The sequence below is a fragment of the Erinaceus europaeus genome, chromosome 12, assembly GCF_950295315.1.
Source record: "Erinaceus europaeus chromosome 12, mEriEur2.1, whole genome shotgun sequence".
NCBI lineage: Eukaryota > Metazoa > Chordata > Mammalia > Eulipotyphla > Erinaceidae > Erinaceus > Erinaceus europaeus.
The window spans coordinates 64,275,767-64,289,245 of NC_080173.1; the positions used below are offsets into that span (position 1 = coordinate 64,275,767).

At 44.2% G+C, this 13,479-nt stretch overlaps 1 protein-coding gene across 1 annotated transcript in view; it reads right to left on the bottom strand.

The window, feature by feature from the left end:
* The window catches only part of SEPTIN4 (septin 4), a 34,287-nt gene extending 22,993 nt beyond the window's left edge, over positions 1–11,294 (bottom strand). The window contains exons 1-3 of the mRNA XM_060203833.1: positions 9,717–11,294; positions 9,036–9,080; positions 7,318–7,325 (exon numbers count right to left, since the gene is read on the bottom strand). Coding sequence (XP_060059816.1) covers positions 7,318–7,325; positions 9,036–9,080; positions 9,717–11,271 — 1,608 coding nt within the window. The 5' untranslated portion in view covers positions 11,272–11,294. The remainder of the gene's footprint in view (positions 1–7,317; positions 7,326–9,035; positions 9,081–9,716) is intronic.
* Between the last annotated feature and the right edge of the window lie 2,185 nt (positions 11,295–13,479).

Sequence of the window (13,479 nt, forward strand, 5' to 3'; positions counted from 1 at the left end):
CATATATAGACTACCCAGGTGACCTATTTTGCTGGCCCTGGTTCCAGTTTTGGTGAGCAAGTCCTGAGCCTGCTTTTTAATCTGTGAGATAGGGTGGGGAGGGGGAGTTCACTTGACAGATTGCTATTAAGATTCAATAAGTAAACAAACATGGCCTGGGAAGTGACACAGTGGATTAAGCACTGGACCCTCAAGCATGAGATCCTGAGTTCAAGCCCCAGTATTGCATATGCCAGAGTGATGCTCTGATTCTCTTTTTCCTCCTCTCTTATAAATAAATCTTCATTTTTAAAAGATTTATTAAGCTAAAATCCTAAGCACAGTATAATCACTAAGATAAGTGGGATCTGATGACTTACTATTAGAGAAATGCACATTAAAACCATACAATGAGATACTAGCTCACACCTGTGAAAATGTTCTATAGCAACAAAACAGGAAATGACAGGTGTTGGTGAGCATGTAGTGAAAAGGGCACTCTGTTACACTATTAGTGGGAATGCAAACTGGTTCAACCCCTTTGGAAAATAGCCTGGAGAGTCCTTAAACAAAGAAAAATAGAAATATATTATGATTTAGCAATACCACTCTGAGGCATATATCCAAAGGACACAAAAGCACATATTTAAAAGGATATATGTGTGCATGTGTTCATATCTATACTATTCTCAAAAGCAAAAATATGAAACAACCTAATGCTCATTGATGACTGGATGAAGAGATTATAGAGTATACAATCAACAGAATAGTACTCTGCAATTCAAAAACAATAATAGGGGGCTTGGTGGTGGTGCAGTGGGTTGAGCGCACATGGTGCAAAGCACAAGGACCAGTGTAAGGATACTGGTTTGAGCCCCCGCATCCCCACCTGCAGGGGGATCACTTCACAGGCAGTGAAGCAGGTCTGCAAGTGTCTATCTTTCTCTCCCACTCTGTCTTCCCCTCCTCTCAATTTTTCTGTGTCTAAGCCAACAACAACAGCAGTAACAACAACAATAATAACAACAACAATGATAAACAGCAAGGGCAGCAAAAAGGGGAAAAATAGCCTCCAGGAGCAGTGGATTCATAGTGCAGGCACCAAGTCCCAGTGATAACGCTAGAGGCAAAAATAATAACAATAATACTAATAATGTAATGTTTGGGGCAAACTGGATGGAATTAGAGGTGATTATACTAAATGAAGTAAGGCAGGAGGTAAAAGATAACTACCTGATGGTTTCATATATATAATGCATATCAGTTATTCTTACCCCTATCTTTTTTATTTTTGATTAATAGTAGGTTACAAGATTGTGTGGGGGTTGATAGCATAATGCTTATGCAAAGAGACTCTCATGCCTGAGGCTTCCAGGTCCCAGGTTCAATCCCCCACACCACCATAAGTCAGAGCTGAGCAGTGCTCTGGTAAAATAATAATAATAAAATATAAAAAATAGGGGGCCAGGTGATAGTGTAGTGCATTAAGCACACATGGCACAAAGTGCAAGGACCCACATAGGATCCTGGTTCAAGCCCCTGGCTCCCCACCTACAGGAGGGGTCGCTTCACAAGTGGTGAAGCAGGTCTGCAGGTATCTTTCTCTCCCTCTCTCTGGAGCATAATGATTATGCAAACAGACTCTCATGCCTGAGGCTTCTAGGTCTCAGGTTCAATCCCCTGTACCACCAGATTACAGTATATAGTTCCACCCACCCTCCCACCTCCCAGAGACAACCACTATAGTTCTCACAAGTCTTAGAAACAATTTGCTTTTTTCCCCCCAAGTTCATGTGTACCAGTGCTCTAGATTCCACATATGAGTGAAGCCATCTGGTAGTTGTCTTTCATCTCTTTACTTATTGTGTTAAGCATAACCAACTCCAGTTCAATCCATTTTGTTCCAAACAACACAATATCATCTTTTTTGAAGGACTATATATCCCATGACTTTTTTTTTTTTTTTTTTTTTTTTTTTTTGCTTCCAGGGTTATCGCAGGGTTTGGTGCCAGCACTATGAATCCACTGCTCCTGATGGCCATTTTTTCCATTTTACTGGGACAGAGAGAAAGAGAAATTGAGAGAGGAGAAGACAGAGGGAGAGAAAGATAGACACCTGCAGACCCGCTTCACCACTTGTGAAGCAATCTCCCTACAGGTAGGGAGCCAGGGGCTTGAACTGGAATCCATGTGTGGGTCCTTAAGCTTCATACTATGTGCACTTAACCCAGTGCACCACCGCCCAATCCCCTCCCATAGCTTCTTTAGCCTGACATGTGTTGATGGGTATTTAAGCTGCTTCTGTTCTTTAGCTATTGTGAGTAATGCAGCTATGAACATAGGGGTATATATGTTCCTTTGAATTGGTGATTTAGTGTCCTTTGGATAAATGCCCAAGCGTGGTATCACTGAAATTCCATTTTCATTTATTTAACAATTCTCCTGATAGTCTTCCAAAGAAGCTGTACCAGTTTGCATTCTCACCAGGAGTATAACACAGTTCCTTTTCCCCCACAACCTCTCCAACACTTATCATTTCCTGGTTTGTTAATAGGCCATTCTCTCAAGTATGAGGTGGTCAGGTAGTTTCAATAATATGTGGAATATGGATAACTATAGCAAATGAACTTGAAAAGAAAATAATCAAACTTTCTCTTGGACTTTGAGAAAACTATGGTGGTTATCAGAATAGGACAAGACAGGGACATAGGGGTTAGTGGCTTACACACACATATATGAGTGAGAAACTATATCTTACAATTTTATAAGTCACTGTTAAATCACTAATAATAAAAAGTATCCAAGGGAGTCAGGCTGTAAGCTCAGCGGGTTAAGTGCAGGTGGCACAAAGCACAAGGACTGGCATAAGGATCCCTGTTTGAAACCCTGGCTCCCCACCTGCAGGGGAGTCACTTCACAGGCGGTGAAGCAGGTCTGCAGGTGTCTATCTTTCTCTCCCCCTCTCTGTCTTCCCCTCCTCTCTCCATTTCTCTCTGTCCTATCCAACAACAACGACATCAATAACTACAACAATAAAACAACAAGGGCAACAAAAGGGAATAAATTAATAAATATAAAATAAAATTTTAAAAAAAGTATCCAAAAAGGAATTGTAGCTATTATTTCTGCTAAAGAAGAAATTATCAACATCAAATCAACAACTGTCAACTGTGACAATTTCAAATGCCTCCCCTCCAAGGAGTCAGGGATGCACGTGGCATGTGGAATAGTACACAGAAATGGAAGAAGAGCCTCAAACTAAATTGATGTTTTTGTTTGTTTGCTACCAGAGTACTGCTCAGCTCTAGTTTATAGTAGTTCTGGGGATTGAACCTAGGATCTCAGGTGCCTCTGGCATGGAAGGCTCTTGCATAACCATTATGCTATCTCCCCAGGCCTAAACTGATTTTGGAATACATTTGCTGCTACCAACTGTGAAGCAGGCTTCTTCAGTTAGACACCATTACATCTCTAGAAAACAAGGTTTTAGACTTACTGGGCCAAAATGAACAAGCAAAGAGCACTGTGGAGACTCCTGGAGCTAAACAACTTTGCCTGTGGTGGGTGTGTCGAGGAAATGACTTTGGCTGGTCCAGTCCTCCCACCTATAGTGCCAAAGCCTGAACTTCTCTAAGAAACTATGTCACATTCTATCCCCCTCCTCCAGGCCTTCCTTCAAACCCCCCTCCCAGGTGCAGCTGTCTTATGCTTCTCCCCTCACAGCAGCTGGTCCAAAGGCAGCTGAGTAGAGAGGGGTAAAGGGACATGGTCATTTCTGTCACCCAAAACAGCCTTCCTTTGGGTGTGCAGCTGTCAGGGTGGGTTCTGTGTTACAGAATTGCTTCCTCATCCTAGTATGCACCCTGCCTTCTGAATTCATGTTCCCTAATCTGCCTGCCTCCATTATATCTCTCTTCTACTTGGAAAAACCTTCCATTTCCAGCATCACCAAACCATTCTGACAAAAAGATATGTTTGTGATTAATTCCACACAAAGAACCAAGTAGCTTCTGAAAATATACTAGAAAGTCCAAATGGATCCTACTTGTTCTGAGTAGAACAAAAAAATTCAATAGGGAGTCCGGTGGTAGCGCAGCGTGGTTAAGCACATGTGGCGCAAAGCGCAAGGACCGGCATAAGGATCCCGGTTCGAGCTCCCGGCTCCCCACCTGCAGGGGAGACGCTTCACAGGTCTGCAGGTGTCTGTCTTTCTCTCCCCCTCTCTGTCTTCCCCTACTCTTTCCATTTCTCTCTGTCCTATCCAATAACAACAACAATAAAAAAAGATTCAGTAATTCTGGCTGCAGTTATGCCATCAAGTCCAAGAGAAGAAAGGCATAGCATTTTTCCTGACCCTGTTTTACAAGCAGAGGGCCTCACAGGAAAGATAGGGCACCAGTTCGCATCTCAAGTTTCCAATGGCTGAGTCTCACCTCATTACAGCCTGTCCTAGTCTGCCCAGGATTGAGGAAGACCCCCAGGATGCAGGACATTCAATGCTAAAATGAGGATTATCCTTGGCAAACCACGATGGGTGGGTCAACCTAGCCTGTCCAAAAATAGCAAGTCTGGGTCAGAGGTCACTAGCCTCCCATCCTGCTCACAGAAACTGGAAGGTACCACCTGATGAGAAAAGCTGGGTAGTGAGGGTCAAGCTGCTATGAAAATCTTCCTGAGGTGCTCTGCCCCAATTTCAGAAGCTCTGATCTGCTCTTATAACAAGTCCCTTTCCTTTCAACTATGATCCTTTGAACAAAGCAAGAGAAATGAGGGGGAAGGCAAAGATACTTCAGGTAGACCACCATATTCTAGGATGCTGTTGACATTTCCCATCAATAGAGAGACTCCCTCTGTTCTATCTAGGTTCTGAATTCTTCTTCATCAAGGAATCCCTGTCAGGCTCAGGAGGGCCTCTTCTAGGGGCCAAATGGCGTATCACCCTAAAAAAAAAGGAAGCCTACCCAAGTTATAACTGAGATAGCTCCCCTTGCTTTCCAATCTGTTTTCCAGAGTTGTTTTCTTGCATAATTGATAGCTATAGCAGTGAGTAAATCACCCAGTCCCCTGACCGCTTGAGCAGTCACATTCAAGGGCAAGTAGGCTGGGTGTCTTAAGGACACAGGGCCAGGGCAGCCCCTCCCATCAAGAGCTACTTTATTCCAGAGAATTCCCCAGGGCTGTGTGAGAAGACAGCCTTTGCTAACCCCAAAGAGTCCCCTCATGACCATCCTACTGAACTCCTGCTAGTTCTGATAAATAAAATAAAATAAAATAATAAATCCCAACAGAAATGTCTTCCTCAGTCTAGCATACCTTCTCTGGGGAGAGTTCCAGTCCCTAATGTCCCAAGGATATTAAGTCTTGTCCACCCTGATCCTTAGGCAGAAGGACCTTGAGGGCCACTGGGGAGTCTGACACTGAGAAAGGAGACTTAAATCAAGCCCAGGTGCAGACACAGAAGAACTTGTGAAGCTCAGTGGTAAACATGCTGGTATCAACAAGCTGGGAATGGAATCTGCAACAAACTCTACAATCAACGGTCTGAATAACCAGAGATCTTGAAAGCTTGAACCATAGAGTTCCCGTCCTAGACTGTCTTGCGGTCAATGCAGCCTGGGGTACATACAGGATTGGGAAGGTTTAGTTCTCTTGTTTTGCTAGGTAAGTACCTGGCCCACCACTAAGCCACCCAGTTTTCAAACAGCTAGAGAAGGCCAGCAGACCCAGCTGCTTCAGAGTCTCCTCTTCCCAGATTCTAGGGAACAGCTCTGCTGCTGAACAGGGTTGGAGAACTGTAATTATCCAGACAGGATAAGAGTTATTTTGGGAAGGAATCGTCCTACTGCCAAGGCTTTTGACTTCCTAAACTAAAACAAGATGCACAAAGAAAGGGGGTAAGGGTGGGGAGAACAGGGAAGAACTTGCTCCGTCAAAAACATCAGAATTGGAGGAAAATACTAACCCTTTCCCAAAGTTATCAGTTTGTGTTAAGGGGTGGAAAAAAGATTAGATATTAAGATGTTCCAGTTGTTTGGAAAATCCCCAAGCCCCAACACTCTGCTGAATCCTTCTTTCCTAAGATCTTTAAAGAGCACTTATTCAGTCTGTTGCGTGTACTTAAACATTTGAACACAAAGTTCTTAATATAGTCATTTATTTATTTACCAGAGCACTGCTCAACTCTGGCTTGTGGGCTTGTGGTACTGCCAAGGATCAAACCTGAGACCTATGAGCCTCAGGCATGAAGATTGTTGCTATCTCCCTTGTCCTATATTGTTATCTGAATATTGATTAGATTTGTCATAGCTATCCAGATGCTATGTTTCTCAAGGTCAAAAAATGTTCATGCTGTGAGTTTTTTCAGTGCTTTCCTCCCTAGTAGAGTGCTAGGCATCTGAATAAAAAAATGTTTATACAGTGAAAAGAAAGGAGGAAGGGAAAATATCAAGAAAGGGAGGCAGGAAGGTTTTACTGTCTTACATTGGTATAATCTCTAAAAGTAACTGCTCCTACCCACAGCTGAGCTCAGGATGCAAGACTGGCTAAGAAATCATAGCCAAGGGGGTGGCAGCCTCATTTCTGGCACTTCCCCTTCAGCTGTTCCATTATCTGAGTTCAGGCTGTCCTATCTGCCCCCTCACTTGTTTTCTATCTGTAGTCAACTGTTCATCCTTAGCTAGGGCATGAATGAGGCCCATTAAAGACCATGTGAGTCTTTGAGTAAGAGATGACCAGGGAAATAAAGAAGTGAGAAAAAAAAAAAAACTGCACTCATCATATCAAACATGGGCCAAAAAGAACTAAAGTACTTATGGGAAAAATGCATTTTGAAATCAGGACACTCCTTGCCAAATTCAGGACACAGGGCTGCTGAGAGCAGAGTTCACCTTGTGCCTTTACAAGTTGAGGACTCAAATAGAGTATAACCCAGAAAAGTGTCCCCTTTCTGGAGTGCCCTAGGCTGGAGAGGAGAGAGCCAAGTGAGGACTATTCCAATCTATGACTCCCAGACAGTCTTCCTACAGAGCACATGGCAGGATTCATTGGATGCCAAAAAGGTGTCTATTTTTCCTCTCTAGGGCTGCAGCTAGCTCATATAGTGCCTTCATACAACCCCACCCCCAGCCTCCACCCCACCCCAAGTCTCTTAGAAAGTAGAACACAGGCTAGATTTCAACCCCTGCTTGCTTTCTCTGCCAGGTGCTCTTGTGCAGTGAACATAAGGACTGTAGGGAACATTGCCTGTCTCCTTCCACACCTGCTTACATTAGATGGGGAGAGGGAGCATGGTTAACTGGTCAACATGGTTAACCAGAAAATTAGATGGGGCATGCTTACCTCTTCATCTGTCATAATGAAGTGGAAGCCAGCATTCCCAGGGGGCAGGAAATGGAATCCAGATAGTGTCAACAGGAGGGGAAAAAGAGAATTTTACTAATGATGTCCAGTGAAATTGGGCAAAGCCTGGCCCAAAGCCCTTCCCAGTGCAAGTGGCCTAAATAATAATGACTGGCATTTAGAGAGTGCTCACTGTTGCCAGGCACCATGCTAAGTGATTTACATGAAATAACTTAGTCAGTTCTCCTAAGAACCCTAAGATGAACTCTCTCTCTCTCTCTGTTTGTGTGTGTGTGTGTGTGTGTGTGTGTGTGTGTGTGTGTGTGTGTGTGTATGTATGTGGAGGAGAATGGGAGGTGGGGAATGATTAATGGCTGGCAAGGTGAAATAACTTTCTCAAGGTCATAGTCAGAAAATAAGTGGACATAGTGCTCAAACCAATTAATATAACTCCAAAGTTCATACTCTACTAAGTCTCTAAAGAACTTTGCTCCCTTTATGGAGCAGGGCTGCTTTTCTCTCTTCTTGACTATCCATTGCTCAGATAGTCATCAGGTTCATGTTGGTTGGATATTCCCAGGACTTACTCTCCCCTAGGAACTTCTTCATCCAGAGCTCTGGCCTCCATCATGCTCACAGAACTAGAGCATATTTTGAGCCACAATACTTGAAACAGGAACTTGTTGCCACTAAGACTGACTATATAAGGACTGGTCCCCACCTTCCCTCCCACCAGAAAAGACAAGAGTAAAAAGGTAGGTGTGTGTGTGTGTGTGTGTGTGTGTGTGTGTGTGTGTGTGTGTGTGTGCACGCGCGTGCATGCACACATGCCTGTGTAACAGGTCAGTAGGTTCTTTGGACACTTCTCTTAAGGATTCTAGAGTTGACTAAAGGATCCACTGAGGGACTCAAAGTGGAAGTTCAGACATCCCTATAGATCTTCCTGGGCAGCAGTTAATAAGTACATTGTGCCAGGTCCAAAGGGGGGGTGGATTTTGAGGAACCCAAGAGATATGTGAAGAAATCCCTCAATCTGCTTTAGTGTGAGGACAGTCGTGAGTAAAACTTGTGAAGCAGGTAGCTTTAGTGGTGGTTATTTATTTTGTTTTGTTTTATTTTGCTACCAGGGTTATTGCTATGGTTTGGTGCTAGCATTATGAATCCACTGTTGCTGGAGGCCATTTTTCTACTTTTTAATTTTATTGGATAGGACAGAGAGAAATTGAGAGGGGAGAGGGAAATAGAGTGGGAGAGAGACACCTGCAGACCTGCTTCACTGCTTGTGAAGTGACCCCCCCTGCAGGTGGGGAGCTGGGGGAATCAAACTGGGATCCTCTGGCAGATGCTTGTGCTTCAAACTATGTGCATTTAAACTGGCCCACAGCCCCCTGTGGTGGTTTTTAAAATCACATAATAGGTAAACCCTGCTAACCGGAAGTCCTGGACTTAAATTGTTCTCCATTCCAGAAGTGACTACTTCCAATTAAAAGGAACAACTCTTGAAAATGAAAAAGTTTCCAAGTCCCAAAAGTATAACTCTAATGGTGAAATTGTAGCCAAGATAAGAAGTTCCTCTATCTTTTAAGTCAGAAGCCCAGCATGTGCCATCCTAGTAGACCTATCTCTGGAAATACTGATACATAGAATCCAGTCTCCCACATGTTCTCTTGCTTCCCCACCCTCCACAGTGGGCCCCCCAGGAGAGAAAAGCCACAGACCTTTTAGCCACCAGATGACACGGTTGTACATTTCCTCAGAGACATCTGAAAGTAACAGAAAGTCCTGGTTTTACAAAGGGGGAAATGTACATCACCCCCCCCCCCACTAACTAACATCTCACTTTCTAGCTCTATATTTTTTCCATCCAAAGGTCTCCTCAGCCCTTGATAATTTCAGGACTAAATATCACATCCACTTTCCTCTGGCCCCTTCTTATGCCCTTTTTTTGTGACACTTTCACCGCTTTCTCCCTCTTGGAAATCTAAGTCCCAGTTTATCTACACCCCACCTTCTACATGTTTTGACCTGAGGGACTTTATCCTTTCAGTGCCTCTTATTAGCCCTTACCCCTGGCTCAGTTCTCCATTTCCATTCTTGGGAAGCAGCCTCCCACCCTGCAAACCACTCTCTACTACCTTCCATTGAAAGGTTAAGCAGTGTTGCTTGGAAGAGTCAGTGCCTGATGCTGGCCCAAGCATCGCCATCGACGTCACTAGCTTGGTGCTCAAAGCTGGCAGAAAAGGAACGGAGCAATAGGTTTAAGGATGGGGCTAGCTTTGGCACTGGCAGGAGGGCAGCTCTGATGCTCCAATTAAAGAGGGGAGGGCCTTTCCTGCCGACCCCAATGTCCCACCTCACTAAATTGGGGCTGCGCCTGGGCAGTCTGCTTCTTCACATACCCAAGAAGAAAGCACTAAACCTTTGAATGGATTGTTTAGAGGTGCTCTTGCTGGCTTGTGGCACTTCCCTCAATGGTGCCCAGCTAGGAGATTCCTTTGGTAGTAATGTTGATGGTATTGCTGCTGCTGGTGGTGACAGACATGCCTTCTCTCTCTGGAACATGAGATCATCACTGCAAGGCCACGAGTCCATTTCATAAAAGTATGAGAGTATGTCTGGGGAAGGAGGGGCTGTAAGCTCAAAATCAGGTGTTACTGGCCGGCTTTGGGGTATTTCTTCAGGATTGAGTAAGTGCCACCATGAGGAGTCAGGTTCATACTTAGGTAAGGAACGTGGAGGTAGGGGCCGAGGAGTTAGTTCCAGTTCTACTGCTTGGGCAGGGCATTTGGGGGTGGGCCCTGGGTATTTGAAGACATTTTCTCGGGGTCTTGCTGCTGTCTGCTTATGGACAGGTTCCACAGCTGCACTCATGAAAGGCTTTTGGGGGCTCTCAGACGCTGCTCGAACATGGTAAATTGACTGTACTGACGGATCCCCTGGGGAGATGGTGACTCTGCGACCAGGTTCGTTGTCCCCTCGGACTGAGGATCTCATGTTAGACTCTACTTCTGATATTATGATTTTTGGAGAGGACCTGGCCTTGGGATGGGCAGTTTGACTGCGGACAGACTCAGGGTCTTGACGCAAAGAAACTCGGTGTCCACTATTCAGATCTTTAAGAACAGAGACTCTGAGGGATGATTCCATGTTCATACTTCTATGCAAGTTCTTGGGATCTATGTTAGTAGAGCCACTATGACCCACTTCAGACTCTTGGACAGGCATCCTTTTCTGGGCTTTCTTTGAGTCTGTAGTGATTCTACTACTGCCTCGTTGTGGGCTAGAGGGTTTCCTGTAAGATCTGGCCTCAGTAGCCACATTCTTTCGGATGGGATCAGTTTGGACTGCTTCGTCCTTTGGATGAACTAAATGTCTACGGGGAACTCTGACTCCTTGTGGGTATTGTACTTTCGAGGGTGGGTCTTCTTCCTGTAAGATTTCTAAGTTATCCTTCTCCTCTTGAAAACTCAATCGGCGGGAGGATTTGGCATCTGCGAATGTGGCACGGGTGCGGTCATGCCCTGACTTACTCTCACCCCCTTTTCGGATTCCGTCTTCTCTGGATGGACTTAAAGTCCGATGTATTTGGGAAGTATAGGGAGCTGCTGCTGGAGTTTGTTGGATCTTTTGGTGAGGAGAGTGACGGAATGAGTCTGATTTTGATTTATTCTCGTTTCCTCTAGGAATGGCAATGCCAGGTCCTGACTGGGGAGATAAAAACTGAGGATGATCTGCAGAATGGGTAGCAGTGGGATAGGAAGCTTCTGTTCTTCGATAGTTCATAGGGCTAAAGGCCGTAGGACTTTGCTGGCTTGGAACAGGAGTGTACCCCTGTCCCCGATGAGTGGGTGTGCTAGCCACCTCAGATCCTCTAACTGGTGAAACAGCTGCCTTGGATCCAGGTTTATTTGTCTTACTCATCTGAAAGACGGTGTTCCTCCTGGTAGATCCCATGTTTTACGAGCTGGCTTGTATTCAGGATCTTAATAAAGTCTGAATGTTTTCCCTCAGTTTTAAAAGCTTCCGTTCTTGCATTCCCACAAAAATGGCTCTGTTGTCTAGGAGTATTTCATATAGTCCCCTTAGTTACTTGTCTGGTGATGTCATAAAGGAAGGAACTTCCTATTAAACATCCTGATGTACTGTTACAATTACTTAGGGAATCTCAAGCAGTATGTGCATAAAAACTGTGAAGTTGTCTTTTGGAGTTGGTATCACCAAAGCTTTGGCCAAGTTCATGCCAAACCCAGGATTTCCTGGTATAGAGAGAAGATTCCTGATCTTCATTTACTCTCCTCAGATTCTAGGAATTCTCAGAGATTCATCCAGGGAAGGTATTAAGTCCAAATATACTACTAACGTAAGGCTACTCAAATCAGCCGTACTGTGTCAACTCTAGGTTGTTGTTTTTTATTCATTCCCTTTTGTTGTCCTTGTTTTTATTATTGTTGTAGTTATTATTGATGTCGTTGTTGTTGGATAGGACAGAGAGAAATGGAGAGAGGAGAGGAAGAGAAAGATAAACACCTGCAGATCTGCTTCACCGCCTGTGAAGTAACTCCCCTGCTGGTGGGGAGCCGGGGGCTCAAACCCGGATCCTCACGCTGGTCCTTGCGCTTTGCGCCACGTGCACTTAACCCGCTGCGCTACCACCTGACTCCCATCAACTCTAGTTTTAATAAGGTACACAGCATAAAGTTGTCCTGCTTTGTTTGGAATTGCCTTGTATACAACTGAAAAATAGAACTACAGAATTTTCCAGGTTTCTTGGATGTCTTGGTTAACACTGGGATACAGGTTGTTCAAATCATAAAATTTCACATTCTTGGCTAGGAGAGTACAAAATTATGTCCTGGAGATAGCTCACCTGGTAGATAGCATGCCTTACTAAGCAAGAATTCTTGGATTCAAGTCCCAGCATCACATGGGAGCACCATGGGTGGTATGGGGGCTCGGTGCCTGTATTATTAATCCACTGCTCCTAGAGGCCATCTTTCCCATTTTGATGCCCTTATCATTATTGCTGTCGTTGCTGTTATATAGGACAGAGAGAAATTGAGAGAGAAGGGGAAGACAGAGAGGGGGAATGATAGACATCTGTAGACCTGCTTCACTGCTTGTGAAGTTACCCCCCACACACATACACAGAAGGGGAGCTGGGGGCCCAAACTGCGATCCTTAAGCTTGTCTTTGCACTTGATGCCATGTGTACTTAACCCACTGTGCTACCACCCAGCTCCCCTGATTTTTTTTTTTTAATAAAAGCAATTTCACCTAGAAGAATAAGACACTACATTTATATAATAGGAAAGGGAGGGTAAAAATGTGGCCCACGACAATGAATGAAAGATCAGTCACAGGCTGGGGAGATGCTCAGGGCTAGAGCAGAGGCCTCCAGATCAATATCCCTCACTGCCATATGCCAGAGTTGAGCAGTGTTCTGACCTCTCTTTCATCCATCAATTAAAAATTTAAAAATATCAATCTGCCTAATAGGCCACAGATACAGAACTTTTACATATAAATCTCAGGACATCTGAAAAACAAAATTGATAGAAGAAAAATGTACACAGGGTATCTGTAAAACAAAATCTACAAAAGAAAAATGTACAGAACTCAAACATAACACAAAAGGAGGATAGTAAAGTATGATAAGAGCAAAAGAACATGACAAATCAAGAAAACATCTACACTTGGATAGTGCACTTGCTTTGTCAATGGGCACAACCTAGGTTTGAGCCCAGCCCCCACTGCATTGAAGGAAGCTTTGATGCTATGGCATCTTTCTGTCCTATTTTATTTTATTTTATGTGTCCAGGGTTATTGCTGGGCCTCAGTGCTGGCACTATGGATCCACTGCTTCTGGACGTCTTTTTTTTTTTTTTTTTTTTGGTGGGGGGGAGTGGGACAGAAAGAAGTTGAGAGGGGAGGGAAGGTAAGATAGCTAGGAGAGATAGATACCTGCAGACCTGCTCCACTGCTTGTGAAGCAACCTCCCTGCAGATAGAGTACCAGGGGCTTGAACTAGGATCTTTGTACAGGGTCTTGTGCTTCTTACTATGTGTGTTTAACCCAGTGTGCCACTGCCAGACCCCCACTTCTATTTTTTTAATTTTTAACTTATTAATGAGAAATATATGAGGAGAGAGAGAATGAGACATC